At 37.4% G+C, this 20,315-nt stretch overlaps 2 protein-coding genes across 3 annotated transcripts in view; both read right to left on the minus strand.

The window, feature by feature from the left end:
• LOC139147275 (uncharacterized) overlaps nucleotides 1-20,315 on the minus strand; it is a 60,463-nt gene that overhangs the window by 29,591 nt on the left and 10,557 nt on the right. The gene's annotated exons all lie outside the window — the stretch shown is intronic.
• On the minus strand, nucleotides 8,955-20,156 carry LOC139147274 (putative uncharacterized protein DDB_G0290521). Its single transcript, XM_070718304.1, has 3 exons — nucleotides 17,636-20,156; nucleotides 11,690-11,791; nucleotides 8,955-9,977 (listed from the first exon to the last, which is right to left on the minus strand). The coding sequence occupies exons 1-3, from the start codon at nucleotides 17,688-17,690 to the stop codon at nucleotides 9,520-9,522; spliced, it is 615 nt and encodes a 204-aa protein (XP_070574405.1). The 5' UTR covers nucleotides 17,691-20,156; the 3' UTR covers nucleotides 8,955-9,519.

The following is a 20,315-nucleotide window of genomic DNA, read 5'->3' on the forward strand; positions in this document are numbered from 1 at the left end:
TTCATCAAAACCGCTCGTCTGACAGTTTTGATATTTGGTATACAGGTTCCTACAGATAAACTAAATATGATATATAGAATATATGATGAAATCTGCAATTTTGTATTTTTGGTGCAATTTTTGACATTTTGGTCAAAAATGTGTTTCTCAAAAACTACTTGTCTGATGCCTTTGATATTTGGTATACAGGTTCCTGGGGGTTCTCCTAGTGTGATATAGTGAAATTTGATGAAATCTTCAATTTTTGTATTTTTGGGTCAATTTTTGCCATTTTTGGTCAAAATATTTGTTTCTCAAAAGTTACTCATGTGATAGCTTTGATATTTTGTATACATTTTTATACATAATTATGATGAAATCATCAATTTTGTATATTTGCAGCTAATGTTGCCATTTTAGGTCAGGCCATCCTGAAATGAGCTATCAAAGATCTCAACCATCTTCATCAATACATATGTCACAAAAAGTTGCTCTCTACATAACACAGCAGAGCTCTGTCGACTATTGGGTCGCTTGGTTTTTTTTCAAAACCGCTGGTCAGACAGCTTTAATATTTGGTTAACAGGTCCCTAGGATGACCTTAGTGAGATGATTTCATACAGTCAGGAAATACTTAATTTTGTATCCATGTCTATAGTAGCTTCAGGGACATTGGCCCTATGTTTAAGATAATGTTGTGATTCAGTAAGCATTTGAAATGGTAAACTGTATTTGGTGTTTAAATGCGGTAAAAAATAATGAGAAAACATAGCTGAGACAACAATATATTCAAAGTTTTTTTCAATGTTAAAGAGTGATGGAGGGGGGGGGTCCTGGCAGATTTTGAAAAAAATCCAAACAAATGTCAATAAAAAAATCAGCCACAGAAGGTTTGTCAAAAGAAAAGGTGGGATAGTGGGAAAAAAAGAATGTACAGTGTATCGGATAAAAAAGATGTTCCTCATCAATCTTCCAGACAACCCCCTTTTATCAAATGGTACACCCCTGATGTATTTTTGTGTGCCATTAAACATGCAGTGTATTTTAGTTTAAGATGTCAATCAAGTTAGGTAAGGATTTGAAAGGAATAGTCAAGTTCACCACAGTTTAACTTTATCTCTTGTGTCATCATCCTTGTGTAATCGGTTAAGTTTGTAAGTTGCTCCAGATGTGGATATACCAGCTGTTCTGGAAGAAAACAATGTTTACTTTTCCCTATAGGGTTTCTGAGTTAATGATTGCATGTTGAAATCTCTCCATGTATCTGGTGCATGGGCAAAATGTAAATATTTGTTGCATGTTATGTATTTCAGTCTATGTCAAATATTGTAAATGAAAAATCAAGAACAGTTTGCTGTGTGCTTGTACAAGATAACATGTATGTCAATTAATTATATAAAATAATTCAATATTAAATATTAAATTAAATTATGTCAATTAAATATTAAAACTGCCTTGCAGTTTGATTGTCTTAAAAATTATCACAGAAGTAGAAAATGAAAAGAAACTAATCAAATTGCTGTAACATATTCACCCTCAGTGTCTGTAGGCCTATACTTAACTATTTTATCATTACATTCAGCTTTTTGTTATATCTTTATCACTCTCCATGGGCCAAGGCACACTTGGGGTCAATGTCATCACTCTGTGCCAGTCTGTGAATGTCAGTCTGTCTGTATTTAGGCCCATGTTTCATACAATTGGTGGTTTGTTTTGATAACTATATTTGGTATATAGGGATAACCTAGCAATACAATTTTTTTGACAAAATGTGACATGACTTCGGTGACCTTTGACCTCAAATATACATATTTGTCCATAACTCAGTAACCACAAGTGCTACACCCTTCATGTATAGTATGATGGGACACCTTATGATGCCACATATTGTACCTCATTAATTATGTGCATATCTAATTTTGAGCAAGCCAATAGAGCCAGAGGTCTGATTTTTGATATATAGGGATAAACTATAGGAGAGAATTTTTTTTGGACAAATGTAATGTGACCTCGGTGACCTTTGACCTCAAATATACATATTTGTCCATAACTCAGTAACCACAAGTGCTACACCCTTCATATCTGGTATGATTGGACACCTTATGATGCCACATATTGTAGCTCATTAATTATGCACATATCTCATTCTGAGCAAGCCAATAGAGCTGGATGTCTGATTTTTGGTATATAGGGATAACTATAGAAGAGAAATTTTTTGACCAAATGTCATGTGACCTTGATGACCTTTTACCTAAAATATATGTTTATGTCAATAAATAAGTAACTACAAGTGCTATGTCCTTTGTATTTAGTAGGATGGGAGACCTTATGACAACACATGCTTTACCTCATTAATTTTGCACACATCTAATTCTGGGCAAGTGAATAGAGCTAGAGGTCTGATTTTTTGGCATATAGGGATTAATTAGCAATATAATTTTTTTTTCAAAATGTCATGTAACCACAATGACCTTTGACCTTGATTATACATATATATGCATATCTCAGTAACCACAAGTTCTATACCCTCCAATTTTGATAGGATATTAGACCTTAAGATGTCACATCTTGTACCTCATTTATTATGCGCATATGTATTTCTTGGCTGGCCAATACTGCTAGAGGTCTGATCTTTTTTCCCGATTTAGAACCATAACTTAGACATGCCTCATGTGTTTCAAATTAGGAACAACGACATAGCCCTATTTGCCCATAGATCTCAACATATACACTCCAGTGATACTTCTCAATGACCACATTTCCGTGCCCCATCAAGACTAATACTCCTATTACAAGTGGGGACTGTCATTGTCAATGACTTGTTTAGTTAATGGTTGTATCACAGTATATGATATTTCTAATTCTGTATTTTTTCCATTTTATATTCTGAATAAATACATTAAACATATTTCACTGTCTCCAGTACATTACATTTAAGTATTTTCACTTCATGCACTTTATCCCTTTCACACATGTTCAAATATCTGACCAGAGAACAAACACTAAATAGTCCAGGATGGGAGCTACAGTGTCATTGACGCTATTTTTTTAGCTTCGACAAATCTTTGCTTTAATCCTCTATAGCTTTCTTGTGATTAATTTGAACTCTTTCAAGTGCAGAGAGCAGCACATTGACTTCATGAGAAAGTGTTCTCTGCATAGTCTCTAATGTAGCTATTTCTTCTTCCTCCTCCTCTAACTGTCTCTTAAGATGTCTATTCTCACTAACCACACCTTCAACTGTATTTATGACCTGCCTGATTACCTCTCTGTGTGTTTCTGGTATTGACTCAATCAGTGTATCACTGGCTACCTTTGGAGGGTCAAATTTACTTTCACAAAATTTTAGGAGATCTTTCCTGCCTCTTCTTTTCATGTCTTTTATTTTCCTTACTACCTTCTCTACCTTCTTGCGGAGACTGTCAAAGTTGCATTTCTTGAAACTGTCGCCTAGTGTCAGCTGTGTTATTGTTTCTGCAGCTTGCTGTGCTGAATTAGATACCTGCCTCAAACAAGTCCATTGGTGACACATGATTGCTTAAGAACCTGCCTGGGATTTAGTACTAAGTCAGCTGTTACACCTGCTACTTCACTGTATTCGCCTAATTCCATTTTAGTGCCTATTCTCACTATTGCAATTATGATCCTAAGGGAAGGGGAAGAAGTTTTATTCATAAATATATAATTCATCATTTTTAAATACAAACTTTCTTTGATGTTGATGACTTTCATATAAACTTTTACTTTCAGTTGAATATTAACTTAAACTCTAATCCATGTATACTGTAGAGTATTAAGAATAAACTTTCAGAATGCAAAGAAACAAGAGAAGTATATCCTATGCAAACAAATTTAGTGTTTTCTTTGAAGCAGTTACAAACATTATTTACATCCATATATAAATAAGAAACATTTCATTGATATTTTTTTTAAATCACGCATTTACTTCCATAAAAAAGTTTTGTGAACACACCACCGCTAAGTGAGGAAAGACAGGAGGGTTTATTGCAAAAAGGAGAATGTAAACGCCAACAAAGTATAGAATAAAGCACAAGATGAAACGGCAAATATAAAGCAGTAAAGGGCATAGAACTAGTGCCCTCGCAGATCTCAAACTAAATACTATCAAAACTTACAATACAAAACAGTCAAAATAGAAGTAGCAAACTATCCTACAATAAAATATGAGCAAAATATATGGGAGAGGGCCCCTTCAGTCAAGCAACCGAGCAACGGTCATTGGTGACCTTGGGGTCAAGGTCTGAATGACCTTGATGATGAATCCATCCTGAGAGGCCGCAATGTGGGAAAGGAGTGGAATTCCCGAGAAATGGGGGTCAGGATGGAATCCAAAGCCCGGACACTTGAAAGAAAGGGAAAAGAGAGGAGGAGACAGGGGATGGTGGTGGGATAGGCTGAGCTGGTATGGCATGGACCCAGCGGCTGAATGAATGAATGAATGAATGAATGAATGGGAGCGATGAGACAAAGGCTTGATTATGTAGTGTCGTGTGCAAACGTGGCTGATTGGCTGGGAAGGAGGATTGATAACAGTCATGGGTAGAAAGAGCCGCATTGGCTAAGGGGATGACAGTGAAGATGTAAGAAGGCAGATAGCTAGGTGTAATCACAAAACACATCTGTGATAAAACACAGATTCCACACTATTTACAAGTTTTGAATGAAAACAAAGCTCATTGAACAGCGCCATCAACGGTCAAATAAACATAAATAAAGGCAGATGCCTCAATGGACGCTCACACTGTCGTTTTCAAAATCATTTCTGTGCAAAATATCAGTCGCATATTTTCTTTCCATGTCATTTTATGGTGTAAAATGTATTCAATTTTCAAATGCAGACTGCGCAAAAATTAAACTCTGTCATTTATGCCAAAAAAAAATCGGAGCTAAATCTTACAACGGGCACTTACCGTATTCAACGACTGTCTGCAAAATTCGCGCCACTTGAACTTTACTCTAAATTTACATAGGTACCCCTTATATGGATTTTTCTGGGCGTGTTTTCACTCATTAACCCCAGCGAAGCTATTTTCCGAAGCTGTCTATCAGGACGATACCTGTTTGACAAGGGTCACAGTTTGAGGTCAACCACAGTCTCCGCCTTCTGAACGGACCGGCGACTGATAGCCGTCGTTTCCACCAGTACTTTGTATGAAATAAACACAACTCTGCTCATTTAACCCAACCAAAAGATTATTTAGATATCATTTGCATGGAAAAATGTCTTTTTTCCGTCATGACTATTTTAACTAGGTAAAATACGGCAAAGAATTTACGTAGGTATGCGACAATGCAACGCACAGAATGACGTTAGTGTGCGTCCATTAGAGCGAGTCACGTGACTTGAAATCCCTATTATATGAGCTCATCATCAGCCAATCTTTCATTAAACTTATGAAAAATGTATTTTATAGCGTGAATCTCCATTGTAGGCTGGCAGCGCAATATAAAACGTACATTTCTACGATTTTCAGCCATGCATAACAGAAATATTACGAATTCTGCTACTCAAAAGAAAAACTACATAAATTTGCTTACAAGAAATGATTAAAATTTGTTAACCTGTCGCTATTGGTAACGCTGCAGGAAGTTACTCACCTTTCTAGGTTGGTAGGTTTGAAGCTGCGGATCGAAAGAAAGCCGTAATACAAATTTTGAAAAAGAGGCTATTCAGCGTCACATATGTCATCGCATTTGCATGAAGATAGGCCTGGTACCTGATTTAGTTGACGGTTTACGGCGCTGCATCACAGCTAGTTCAACTGTATGTGTCGAGTCTACTCATGCCATATATACTGTATATTAGGAAACACATGATTGGTTTAATTTCACAAATTACTGATGTCTTCTCCAATCAGAACGTCTGTGAAATTCAACGCATTCAATACATTCTGCGCATGCACCTAAACTTCAGCACGTTTCACTAAATAATTACGGAATCGATCGCGATCGACGCTGTGATTTCTGGGCTCACCGGTTCGTTATGTGGCGTTATTTAGAAGGCGACCATGCCCCCGGCCGCCAAAGAAGAAGACGGCGACACAGACAGATCAAGAACGGCGACAGCAACAGAGACAGTACGACAACAAGCAAAGACAACGGACATTTCAGAGTGCTTGGCAAACGGAATTTGGTTACAGTTGGCTTCTATATGACAAACAGAAAATGTACTGCAAACAATGCCGCAGTGCCTACGGTCAGTTAGCTGTCAATAAGGTAGCTGCAGTACAGTAGCTCGAGGTTTTGCCTGGGTATTTGGGTCGGACATATTCCTCTTAAAATTATCATTTCAATGAGACTACAATTCAATTCCGTTCACTCTTTTCCCAAAAACTTCAGAGGTAACATCACTTCATATATCAGTTTTATTTGACAAAATATCACTTTCAAGACATATCTTTGCTCAAATTTCATACCTCTTGGTGTTCTCCACAGCTTAGAAATCACCAAGGGCGGCTAATTATTTATTTACATATTATTTTGTTGTGACAATATTCTTTTGTTGGGTTATTAACATATGAATAGATTTCTCCAAAAAATACAAGGGTGGCCCACCCCTCTAAATCCCCTCGTGGAGAACCCTACTTCCGCATTTCATTTGAATATTACTGCTTGATATATCAGCCCCCTCGATAACTTGTTGTGGGCACTCATTTACATAAACATATCTCTAAGCCACCTTCTCTTTTTTGTTATTATCACAATTGATTATTACAACCTATGCCCACCCTATTGTATCTTACAGGACATTCCTGCTGATATTGCCGCCCTATACAGTGACACTGATGACCTATCAGACAATTCTGACACAGATTCACATTGGGAATCTCGTTCCATCCAAGGCTTGTCACGTTTGCAGAGGGTAACATTATGCCCAGCGTCACCTACATGTAATGGATACATGACTGACAGCAACAGGTATAACAATCACATTGTTTTCTCTGGCATTTATTACTGAAATTCAGATATACTTCAATACATGCATGTCCAATTGATCATACCCAGCACAACTAAACACTACTCACCATGACAACTCACCTCAACCTTTTACTCTACTCATATCATTATTCACTTAACATCACAAACATTTTCACAAAATACATTTAAATTTATTGTACAACTCTAACCATTTCTAATCTCGTTTTTTTATAGATTTCGCTTCTGTAAAAAAACCGAAGGCACCCACCTCTAGACAAGGGACAACTCTGGCTCTGCTAGCTGCTGCAAAACACCTCCAGGAATGTTGACACCTATAGACTCTTCCCAAAAGAAGCAAAATCACTGCTACAAAAATATAATATCAATCCCATCAACTCGACCCAGGACCAACTGCACGAGCAAGTCACCGACATTTGCGACGGCCGTACTTGGCATTAAAAATCGAATGTCAACAACACCATCACTGCCATCAGACTGAACTAATATTAGACTTCTCACCAGCCCCATGTTTACAAATCCACGGACTTTTTTTTTTGATTACTGCCTTTTACCATGCATTTTCTGCACTCCCATTTCCAAATAATTTCTACACTCCAGATCTCACATTTGTTATCAGTTCTGCTACTTTTTTCTATTTTTATACCATTTCTTGCGCAATACAACAATCATCTGACATCTTTCATTAATACTTAAGGTATTCTATTTTTTTAGCATAACAACAATAATACCTTTGTTTGTTTAATTAGATTTAGTTAACCTTGCGTACTCAGCTTAATTAGTTAAAATTCTTATTTTTATAGCATTATGACAATGATACCTTTATTGATTTAGTTAGATACTAAATTAACCTTGTCTTCTCTCTTGCTTAATTATCATTTAGATTTTTTTATTTATATAGCATTTCAACAATGATACCTTTGTTGATTTAGTCAGATACTAAGTTAACCTTGCGTACTCAGCTTAATTAGTTTAAATTCTTTTTTTATAGCATTTCAACAGTTATACCTTTATTGATTTAGATGCTTAGTTAACCTTGCTTCTCTCTTGCCTTATGTATCATTTAGATTTTTTTGGTTTTTTATACAATTAAGGCAATGACACCCTTGTTTATTTAGTTAGATAGTAAGTTACCTTGACTTCTCAAGTACTTAATTTATCCTTTAGATTTTTTTGTTTTTATACAATTATGACAAGGACACCTTTGTTGATTTAGTTAGATACTTAATTAACCTTGCTTCTCTCTTGCTGAATTTATCCTTTAATTTATTTTGTTTTTATAGCATTACAACAGTGATACCTTAATTTATTTAGTTAGATACTTAATCCAAATTCATTAGCTCCATACAGTATTCGATATTTCTAATTCTGTATTTTTTCCATTTTATATTCTGAATAAATACATTAAACATATTTCACTGTCTCCAGTACATTACATTTAAGTATTTTCACTTCATGCACTTTATCCCTTTCACACATGTTCAAATATCTGACCAGAGAACAAACACTAAATAGTCCAGGATGGGAGCTACTGTGTCATTGACGCTATTTTTTAAAACTTCTTAGTTTTTGTCGTTTTTCATTAAAATGGGCTTAAAATCACAATGTGAAAAATACTCTTTCAGCTATATGTTGCACATTGACACAGTGGTCTGTCTAATTCACAATGAGTGGGGTTGTTGATAAATAATATACTGGGCAGTCATTATGTCCAAGTGCCATTGATGGTATTTTTTAATATTTTAACTATCTCTTTCCTTTTTAGGTGTTCTAGTGGCTACAACATGGATACGTACAGGTCCAATGGATACATAGCAGGGGTTGAATTCACAGGTGTCAGAGCAGAGTAATGCAGCTATCAACAGAATCAAAGCACAGTTGTCATACATGCTTCCGGACAATTTCATTTTCCATACTGCACTTTTCCTCGGTATAACCAACAGGAAGAGAAAGAAATCTACTTTGCAGAGATGTTGAGGCTCCCTACACAGTACAGTGACCCAGTTTTCTAACTTAAATTTACTCTGATGTTTCTGTTCCTGGTCTTGTTTAACTTAATTTACGATAAATGTCCTATGCCAATTAATTTCCCATGAAGATTTCTCGCAGAACTTTTTTTACAGACAAACCTGTGATGTATGAGAACCATGTGTGACACATTTTCACTGTTATTGCTGGTATTTTATGTTCATTACCAGTACTTTGTGCCAGTCTGTTTATGTACAACATTTTATGCTTTATCCTTTGTCAATGGATTGGAATTGAGTGTGAGATGCAGAGGTGCTTTTTAAGGAACAAATAGGCATAAAGGAAAACAAAGAGACATGAACTAAATTTTAACTTGAAAAAGTAATATTTTATTTGACATGAAAAGCAGGCAACAACTGGAAATAAACATAAAGATACTGATATTTTTTCTGTATGAAAATTTGAGAAAGGATTGAAAATGATATTTTTTTCTCTGTAATTTTTGTGAAATGTACTTTTGATATAATTTAAGAGTGTTGAGGATATGTAGAGACCGTCACTGAAAATGAAAATTGCAAGACTGTTCTAAATAAATGTAAATACATTTTGTTCACACTACTCAACAAGTTTTGCTGGACGCCTTCTTGCACGCTTGCTCTTCCTGATGTTGTTAATGGATTCTCTTGGACGTTTGGAAATTTGTTCTGCTTGTGGCTGGATGGGCGCTAAAGTGAGTGTTGGCTGCTGAGCTGGTGATCGTTGTTGGGATGGTGCTTCTGCTGGTAGCTGGGTGGGCACTGGAGTGAGTGTTGGCTGCTGAGCTGGTGGCTGGATTGACATCAGAATGAGTGTTGGCTGCTGAGCTGGTGGCTGGATTGGCATCGGAATGACTGTTGGCTGCTGAGCTGGTGATGCTGCTGAGCTTTGTGCAGTAAAAACTGCAATAGATGTATTTGTATCAAGTGTTGTGTTGTCCTGATATTGGGGAATTGGTGATGTAAGAAATCCAGGATCTGATGCTTCTGGGCTGATAACTGATGGCTGTACGCTTGCTGGGGTCGATGTTAAAATGTCTGAAAAAAAGGAAAAACATAGGGCCAAAGTCCCTGAAGCTACTATAGACATGGATACAAAATTAAGTATTTCCTGACTGTATGAAATTATCTCACTAAGGTCATCCTAGGGACCTGTAAACCAAATATTAAAGCTGTCTAACCAGCCGTTTTGAAAAAACAAGCGACTCAACAGTTGACAGAGCTCTGCTGTGTTATGTAGAGAATAACCTTTTGTGACACATGTATTGATGAAGAAGGTGGATATTTGAGCTGGTTTATCTTTTAATATCAGTATTTTCATCCTATTAACCAAGCACATTTTAACTTTTAAATTAACATTGTAAGTAAGTTCTGTAAGTAGTCAGAGAAAGCACACTGAAGAGACAAATGTTTGAAACTTAAGAAGTTCAAGGTCATCAAAAGCATTATAAGGAATCACCTAACACTTTCATTGCACTGTTTACACAGATTGCATAATTGCTATAAATAGCACATGAGGAATCTTACAGCCCAGCTTTACCATAAAAACCCTATCACTTTGACCACTCTTTAATTGACCACTCTATTTTTTTCCTCAAAAACTATTTATTTTATCCTTACCCAGTCAACCATAAATGGAAATTAGAACTTTCTCTATCTCTATTTATTTGACCACCCTATCATGACAAACTATTAAGAGCAATTTCTTTTAGATAACATACAGGGCACACTAAATGACGGTTCAGAATATATTAAAGTTGGGATTCAGGAAAGTCGCCTTTACATGTTTTAATCCTCCAAGATGGTAAGCATTTCACTATGAACTGTCAAAAAAGTTGATCTTTCTGATAATTCCACACTAAAATTATTTTGGCTTTGATGATTTCCTATTAATTCAATTATTTAAAATCATATTAATTATTTTTTTCTGGGTGAATTGATAGGGTTTATACAGTACAAGAATTACTTACAATGTAAGTCAAATTTGACCAAAAATGACAAAAAATTCCTTAAAAATACAGATTTGCATACTTCATCACAATTTGAACAAATCTAAGTTGGGTTACCCCTAGGGACCTGTATACCAAATAACAAAGCTGTCTGACCAGCGGTTATGAAGAAGATTTTTTACCAAAAACACCTTTTTTGGCATTAATTTGCCTATTTTCAACAATATCAAAAAATTAAAAAACTAGTTTCTCAAAATCATATTTTTCATCTACACAACAAATATCAAATCAGTAAGTACTGCGGTTCTCAAGATATTTGAGTGGACGGACGCCTCACAAACGGACATACATACATACATACATACAGACTGACGACGGACGCCGGACGGATACCCATCCCAATAGCTTCTATAGACTATAGTCTATAGTAGCTAAAAATGGTGATATGATGCAAAACCTACTTTATGTAGATAAGAGTGATTGTTTTTGCCATATGTATATTGCTGTATTTCAATAGGAAGGGGCGTGATGATATGACATCAATTATTTATTCTCGGTGACCTTGTTCAGCTTTTAAAGCGAAATACTTCAATTATAACTTTGCAGGGGATATTGACGGTGATTTTGTAACCTATCATTTATAACAACATAGTATTTCTACTTTCCATCATTATTTGTTTCTTGGCGCATTGAAATTATTGCCCCAAATTGTTCATAGTAACTTAAGTAAGTCAGATTGGACCAAAAAGCAAACTAAGTAAACAAAACTTATGTTAGTTTGAATGTTATAAAGTTACTTACCCATGACTTCCATTGAATCGCCATACTGGTCTGTTAAATGCTGTATTGCTTGAGGTATATCATTAACATCGATTGTAACAGGTTCTTGATCAAATTCATCACCTGAAAAAAAACATCGTTTAACAAGTCATCGTTGATGACACAGTTCCCACTTGTTAATGGGTACTTTGATTACAAGTCCTCAGAGAGGATAGAGTCCTCTTCATTAATTAGGTCTGTGATAAAAATACTTTGATACAGATGGCGCTCAATGGCCAAGAATGAGTTCCATGTGTGAAAAACATAAAACCAATGTAGGCCACCATCCTAAAGGTCATTAAATGAGTCAACTAGGAATTAATCAACAGGATGTTGCAAAACATTTTTGCATCCTATCATAACACTGATAGATTATCACTGGTACCATATTTTATAAAGTTTGATGCAGTGCTTCTGGACATTAACCCTAAAAACAAAATTTCATCATGTAAATGCAAATTAGCAATTAATTTAATTTATTGGATCGTATCACAAAACAAATCGACGTGCATATGTATGACATAGGTCAATGTCCTTGTACAAACTTTGAATAAAATCGGTTGAGATATGCCTGAGTTATGGCTTCATACATAAAAAATCGTAACAAAATGGCCACACGGCAGCCATATTGGATCATATCACAAAACAAATCGACGTGCATATGTATGACATAGGTTGATGTCCTTGTACCAACTTTGAATAAAATCAGTTGAGATATGCCTGAGTTATGGCTTTGTACATGAAAAAATCGTAATAAAATGGCCGCATGGCAGCCATATTGGATCATATCACAAAACAAATCGACGTGCATATGTATGACATAGGTTGATGTCCTTGTACCAACTTTGTATAAAATCAGTTGAGATATGCCCGAGTTATGGCTTTGTACATGAAAAAATCGTAACAAAATGGCCGCACGGCAGCCATATTGGATAGTATCACAAAACAAATTGACGTGCATATCTATGACATTGGTCAATGTCCTTGTACCAACTTTGAATAAAATCGGTTGAAACATGTCTGAGTTTACTGGCTCCGTACATGAAAAAATCATAATAAAATGGCCGCCTTGCGGCCATATTGGATCGTATCACAAAACAAATCAACGTGCATATGTATGACATAGGTCAATGTCCTTGTACCAACTTTGAATAAAATCGGTTGAAACGTGTCTGAGTTAGGTCTCTGTACATGAAAAAATCGTAATAAAATGGCCGCACGGCAGCCATATTGGATAGTATCACAAAACCAATTGACATGCATATTTATTGGTCAACATGCATATTTATGACATTGGTCAATGTCCTTGTACCAACTTTGAATAAAATCGGTTGAAACATGTCTGGGTTATGGCTCTGTACATGAAAAAATCGTAATAAAATGGCCGCCTGGCGGCCATATTGGATCGTATCACAAATCAAATCGACGTGCATATGTATAAAATCAGTTGATAACATATGAAGTAATCCTTGTACCAAGTTTGAATGAAATCGCTCCTGGCATCTCTGAGATATCTGCGTGAATGGACACACGCACGCACACACGCACGGACATGACCAAACCTATAAGTCCCCCGGGACGGTGTCCGTGGGGACTAAAAACATTAGCCTATCTAACTTCACTGAGTTATTTTCTATTTTCCAATTACCCTTACCGAAAATTATTTCTACTGCAAATTTGCCGTAAGTTTGCTGCAAATATGCAGCAAGCATATAGCTTGCAGGAAGAAGTTGCAGAAGTTTGCAGGTAGATGTGACCCTCCTGCAAACCCTTAAGTCAGTTTGCAGCAAATTTGCGGTAAACGACGAAGTTGCTGCAAATTTGCGGCAAACCAGATTATTGCTGCAATATGCAGCAACACATGATTAACATATTTCCCACTATTTCATTACCAGGGAGTACACACTACACACTGAGTACTGTTGCACTTCGTGACCAGTCATGTGTAAGCAACATAAAATTGATCTTTCATTTATATTTTATGTTCCTTTATTTCATAACAGACAATCCACTTTTTAAATTATAATAACTGGTAATGCTAGATAATGAACAGCTTCAGTTATGCTGGTGAAAGCATTGCATGGATATAGAGTGCATCTATAGTATATACTGTAGTGACATGATGTAATAAAAGTGCCCTTTGACAATCTGGTTGGGTAAATTATGGTTGGATCGAAAACTGAATTTTTAGGGAAACAAATTTTTGAAACAGGGACTTGTCTGTCTTGCAAGTTACACCCTGTATTTTCTGCGAATGATACCAAAATGCAAACAGTTTCGAACGAAATGTGCGTTTGATGATGGTCTGTAAGGACACGTCGTAGACTTTTGTTACTGCAAATCTGTACAGTAATGTTTCCGCTACTACCTCCAAGCAGAGTAGTGGCTGTGCTCCAAGCTATTCATCCCATCAATATAGTACATGTATACGGTACGTACAATGCACTGCAGCTTACAGTCTGTCCCATCGATGCCGCTGACAAAACACGCCTTCTGATAACATGGGTCGAGGTAAAAGGCTTTTGTCCATGTTTTCAGCGTTAGAGTTGTATTGCCGAGCACAAATTTGAGATTTAGGATTACACTCCATCCCGAGTCGCTGTACGAAAATTCAAAGCGCCGCTTCACCAACGTCCAACACGTCCTGTGTATCAGCTGCGAGCAGCCGACATGTTTACACTCTCCGGTCACGGTTCATCAAGGTCAGTTCGCGCATTGATATTGATTCTTCGTGCTGAAAGAATTTTTACTCTCTTTTTAGTCTTTCTATGATAAAAACAAGTCATCGTTAATGACACAGTCCCCACTTGTTAATGGGTACTTTGATTACAGGTCCTCAGAGAGAATAGAGTCCTCTTCATTAGGTCTGTGATAAAATACTTTTGAATAAATTCGCTTGATACATGTGTGAGTTGTAGTTCAGGACATGGAAAAATCGTAATAAAATGGCCACACGGTGGCCATATTGGATCGTATCACAAAACAAATATATGTGCATATGTATGACATAGGTCAATGTCCTTGTAGCAAATTTGATTAAAATTGGTTGAGATATGCCTGAGTTATGGCTTGTACATGAAAAAATCATAACAAAATGGCCGCACAGCAGCCATATTGGATCGTATCACAAAACAAATTAATGTGCATATGTATGACATTGGTCAATCTCCTTGTACCAACTTTGAATAAATTCACTTGATACATGTCTGAGTTATGGTTCTGGACATGAAAAAATGTAATAAAATGGCCACACGGCGGCCATATTGGATCGTATCACAAAACAAATCAATGTGCATGTGCATGACATAGGTCAATATCCTTGTACAAAGTTTGAATAAAATCGGTTGAGTTATGCCTGAGTTATGGCTCTGTACATGAAAAAATCGTAACAAAATGGCCGCAGAGCGGCCATATTGGATCATATCACAAAACAAATTTATGTGTATAGCTATGACATTGGTCAATGTCCTTGTACCAACTTTGAATAAAATCTGTTGAAACATGCCTGAGTAATGGCTCTGTACATGAAAAAATCGTAACAAAATGGCTGCACGGCGGCCATATTGGATCGTATCACCAAAAAAATTGACGTGCATATCTATGACATTGGTCAATGTCCTTGTACCAACTTTGAATAAAATCAGTTGAAACATGCCTGAGTTATGGCTCTGTACATGAAAAAATCGTAATAAAATGGCCGCCTGGCAGCCATATTGGATCGCATCACAAAACAAATCGACGTGCATCTGTATGACATATGAAGTAATCCTTGTACCAAGTTTGAATGAAATCGCTCCAGGCATCTCTGAGATATCTGCGTGAACGGACGGACGGACGGACGGACGCACGCACGGATGGACGCACGCACGGACGCACGCACGCACGGACATGACCAAACCTATAAGTCCCCCCGGACGGTGTCCGTGGGGACTAATAACCATTTTCATTAAACTAATAAATTAAATGCTATATTAAGTATGAAATGTAACGGATTGGTGCAGATGTAGAGTCAATTCCAGCATTTAAAAACGGGACTACATTATCAATCGCGTAATGATTTATAGATCGCATTTCCGTTAACGTCATGAGGCTTGATCGGCACGAAGTTAGATTTTGGTACCATCCATCGGCTGTGTACTTGTTGTCAGGGAGTTCTCTGGTGGACAATTTTGTGATCTTTCTATTGAATCGCCAGCCAAATGATATCACATAGTTGCAAAAACGTGTATACAGTACCAGGGACAGGCGGAGTTCTAAATTTGTGAACGCGAGCGGCAGTAACGATGCTGACTATATTTTCTGAGTACGGTATTTACACACAGCACGGTGAGACCTGCAACCGGACCGGAATCGTCCAGCGTCTGCGAGCCGTTCAGAAATGTAAGTCAATGTACCGTTCGTCTGTACATCGATCGCTATAATTATGTTCTGTAATCGTTGTATTGCAATCTTTACCTAAATTTTCGTTGAGTACTGATTCATACTGAATTCACTTTCGTTTCACAACAGTTACTTACAGTAAGTGCTGAGATTTTTGCAGATTGTCGCCGTCGTGTATGTATTAAAACAACATACGGCGAGTTGTCCGCTGTCGGACATTTTAATCATTATTAATTTAATTTCGATCATGAATATTTATGCATTTTCTGCTTCAATTTTTCAACTTGATTTTGTCTCATTTTCAAATAATTATGGATTTCTTTCATGAAATTTACAATGTTTGGTCAAACGGTAAAGACTTACACTCTTCCCTGAAGGATTTATATTTTTCAGAATCCATTGCTGGTACACTAAAGGGACAAGAAATTCAGAGAACAGAAAGCCAAATCGCAGCCTTTGACAGTAATGTAAATGCTACATGAAACTTCTCAAGTCAAAAGAAAATCTTGACATGATCATGACACTTATGTGGCATGAAATAAACATGGCATATAAAATAAATTGTACCACAATTGAATTTAACCTTTTTTTCTCTGTCATCTTTTTGTAACTTTATTTGCGCTGACCATTGTTTCTCGTGAAACTGGTATTTCAAAGTTAAGTTGGATAAATAATATTTATATATTGGCCGACTGTGGACAGCACAAGATGTGTTTTATCCAACTAAACTCTGAAATACCACTTTCACGAGAAACAATGGTCAGCGCAAATAAAATAATTTGCTGTATGGAGTTTGCGGCAAATTTTCAGTAACATTCAAATTAATTTGCCGCAAGTTTGCTGCAAGGATTGTGCCGCAAATTTGCTGCAAAGAGTTTGCAGCAACGTTGCGGCAGGGAGTTTGCTGCATATTTGCAGCAAGTTCACAAGAAACCTAATTTGCATCTGAAAAATGAACCACCCGCATATTTGCGGCAAATAGTTTGCTGCAAATTTACTGCAAAGCTTGCGGCAAATTTGCAGTAACAGTTTGCGGGAGGCCTAAAATTTCGGTAAGGGTACATGTACATACATTTAGACTATTGTATTTTCCCTATGGCTTAAATTCACATCATCAATCATAGTTTCTATTTCTGGTCTGGCTGTACTTGGCTGTAACATTTATTGACAGGAGTGCACGGCCAAGAAATGCCAATGACGATTGCCGTATATGATAATTTGATTTGATTTTTCTGTACCAGACCATTAAACTTAAAACTCTGTACACTGTATTGGTATAAATTAATGAATCCAGTCCTAGAGGAATCAATGACTTCAGCTCTACCACTACCCTGAACAGTAAATATAAACCCCTCTGAAAGTCCAACATTTTTAATCGGCGAATTAAGACACTGACTTCAAACTTTACTTTGCACAAATGTGATTTCAATGAAAGGAATTTTAGGTGTGATAAACTTTGCTAGCTGCCAAAGAGTGTTGCAAATAGCAAATGTATCGACAGTTATCTGATACGTTTTTGATTGGGATGACACTTCATATGACACTTACCGAGTTTTTCCAGCTGATTACAATGTTGGTAACATGCCTTGACTGCTGTTCTCATTTTTCTGTCCACCCTTCACCGCCATGGCTACCTGGCCGAGTTGGGCTGACGTATGGTACGGAGGAAGGCCACCACTCTGGCTTCTGTTCCTCACGACCCCAGTGCGGCTCCCTTTTGACGGACAGTCGAACACATCTTGTGAGGAGTTTACATAGCCGTTGGTGGTTCAACTTGCTGAGTTGTTTGTTGGCTGACCGCAAGTCAGGCAAAGCGACACAGGAGTCATCTGCTGCTGGCGACTGGTTAGCAATGCTACTCATTGTCAGAGTAGGCCTTGACGATGGCAAAATGTGGCAACTACTGCAACTTCTAATTTGGTCTTGCGATGAAATGACTCCACCTTACGGCTCAGGATAGACCAGGCTTTCTGTTGATGGCCGCTGAGATTCTGCATGATGTGATACTGGTACTAGTGGTACTGGTGATGCTCGATGTTTCGAGAGACTGACTCAATGCTTTCTGGTCACAATGCAACGAAGAAGTGAAGTCCTTGTCATACTGAAAAGGCTTTATGAGATTTCTGCCATTTAGCGATTATCACCTTAGTATAATAGCACTGTTTTAAAGAATAACATTAAAAATGCCGCATAACTGTTTGTTGTCCGCCGAAATTTTTGGCGGGTTGGAGAGTGTAAAATAGCACCGTTCCGTATCAAGCCACGATTCCTTTCGGATGGAAAAGTGTGAAGTGTTTTTAATAAGTAAATTTATATGGTCGAAGCAGTGTTTTCCAGGTTTTCTCTGCATGTTAATCAGAAAGCGGCAATTTGTTCCCCATTCATCAAAATTAGCGGGCAAACTTGATGTTGATTTTGCCTTCCTAGGAAGCGCTTCCCTAAATATCATTAAGATCGTCACCTAGTTCCGTTGCGTAGTCTATGCTATGCAGCATCCGTACTGTTATCAACATCGTTATGTTTGTCAACTTTTTGATGAGCTGGACTCTTCTCTATCTGCTGTTGCTTCGTTATCCACAGGTTTTCCTGACTCAAAATTTGACGTGTTTGTTCCCTTGGACACAGTTTGGTCCGAAGTTGGGGGTTTAAATCCATAAAAATATGCGATGATCAAATGATTGTGTTTCGATCGAGACCGTCAGTTCAGCTTGCCTACAAAAAAGGTGGAATTTTCCGTAATTCTCTCATTGATACAGTGTTTCAAGTTCTGCTCAGAATCTGAATATACTTGCAGAGGTAGCCATGGAGACAGAGCGACAACTCATGATTGGCGGTTCTTTTCGATGCGTGCACTCCACGTCATGGACGTCACCAAAGCTGAATGACAGGCGATACTATGTCTTTTCCGAGGGAGTATTGTGATTAGAAACAACAGTAAACTCATAGGTCACTGCGCTATGATCGCCATCATGTAATATGCATGATGCAAGTCTTTGCTTGCGGCATGCGGTGCCGTGCTGCCAGTAACTTTTTCAGGGCAGACGATGACTCTAAGTACGCAATTTGCGTAGTGGAGAGAAAAACACTGTCGAACCATGGCACTTAAGAAATCGAAACGGCTCGGCATCAGTCATGGTTTGATACCATTCCTATACGTATCAATCCTCCATCGTCGCATGATACTTGAAAGGGAAGCGGACTACTCTATATTTACACACGGTCCCTCCCATTCTCCGTACAGAGATTATAGCTAACCTAGCTAGGGGGTCTTACTGGCCGCTCTAATCTCTGCCACTAGGAGACATTTTTCACCAACTTTTTGGGTATTGCGCGTTTTTTCTAATATGCATTTTCTGTCTTTTTTACATTGACTGTTGCAAACCAAAAAAATAAGATAAATAAAAAAATAAATCTGTTTCAATATCGATCGTCGAACTTGTGAACATTTGCAAAAACATAGACCTTGCTCTAGGTTACATAGATGGAAATCGGCGATTCAAGATGGCTGCACCCATGGCCGTCAGCTTTGCAGACGCCATTGTCAAAGTTATGTCAGATTATGATGGTAAAATGACATTAAAATCAAAACAGCAGGAATCTCTAAGAAGATATACGAAGATGGAGTTGACATAATTGTAAATTTGCCAACGGGTTATGGAAAAGTGTAGCCTTGATGAAGATTAAACACCATGGAAGTAAACATTGCATCATCGTTATCAGTCCCTCGACAATAATTCAACAAGACCAACTGAGCAAACTGAGGGACAGAGGTATTTCAAGTGTGAGATTAGATGTTACGGGAACTCAACACTTAGTTGATTCTAATTCAGATGGTTCTGACAGTGAAAACGAAGATGCTATGAGACAGCTAGATTGCTAAGAGGATATGAAAGACGTGTGTGATGCGAAATTCGACATCAAACACTGCCATCCTGAAGCTCTTTTCTGCACAAGAAAGGGTTGTGGTCTTCTAGAAAACCAACTATTTGTTAGTAAAGTTGCGGCTGTGGTTGTGGATGAATGTCACAAAGTTGAAGACTGGTAAGTTTCCTTTCAATTATTTATTTCTAAGGGGAGAACCATTTGATTTCGGGGGGGGGGGGAAGGTATTGAGGATTTTGAGAAAAAAAAATTGTCACCAGGTGAGACAGAAGAAAAAACAATTGATCCTGTCATGGCCTGAGGAAAAGAAATTGTCATAACAGACAGAAGTGAAAAAAAAATTGTC

The sequence above is a fragment of the Ptychodera flava genome, chromosome 13, assembly GCF_041260155.1.
Source record: "Ptychodera flava strain L36383 chromosome 13, AS_Pfla_20210202, whole genome shotgun sequence".
NCBI lineage: Eukaryota > Metazoa > Hemichordata > Enteropneusta > Ptychoderidae > Ptychodera > Ptychodera flava.

Bases quoted from the DNA above. Each gene is read 5' to 3' on its own strand.
- LOC139147274 (XM_070718304.1), bottom strand. From the start codon at position 17,690: ATGAGAACAGCAGTCAAGGCATGTTACCAACATTGTAATCAGCTGGAA. The intron at 11,792-17,635 runs GTAAGTGTCATA...GTTTTTTTTCAG, and splicing joins TAATCAGCTGGAAAAACTCG to GTGATGAATTTGATCAAGAA. The intron at 9,978-11,689 runs GTAAGTAACTTT...CCTTTTTTTCAG, and splicing joins CGATTCAATGGAAGTCATGG to ACATTTTAACATCGACCCCA.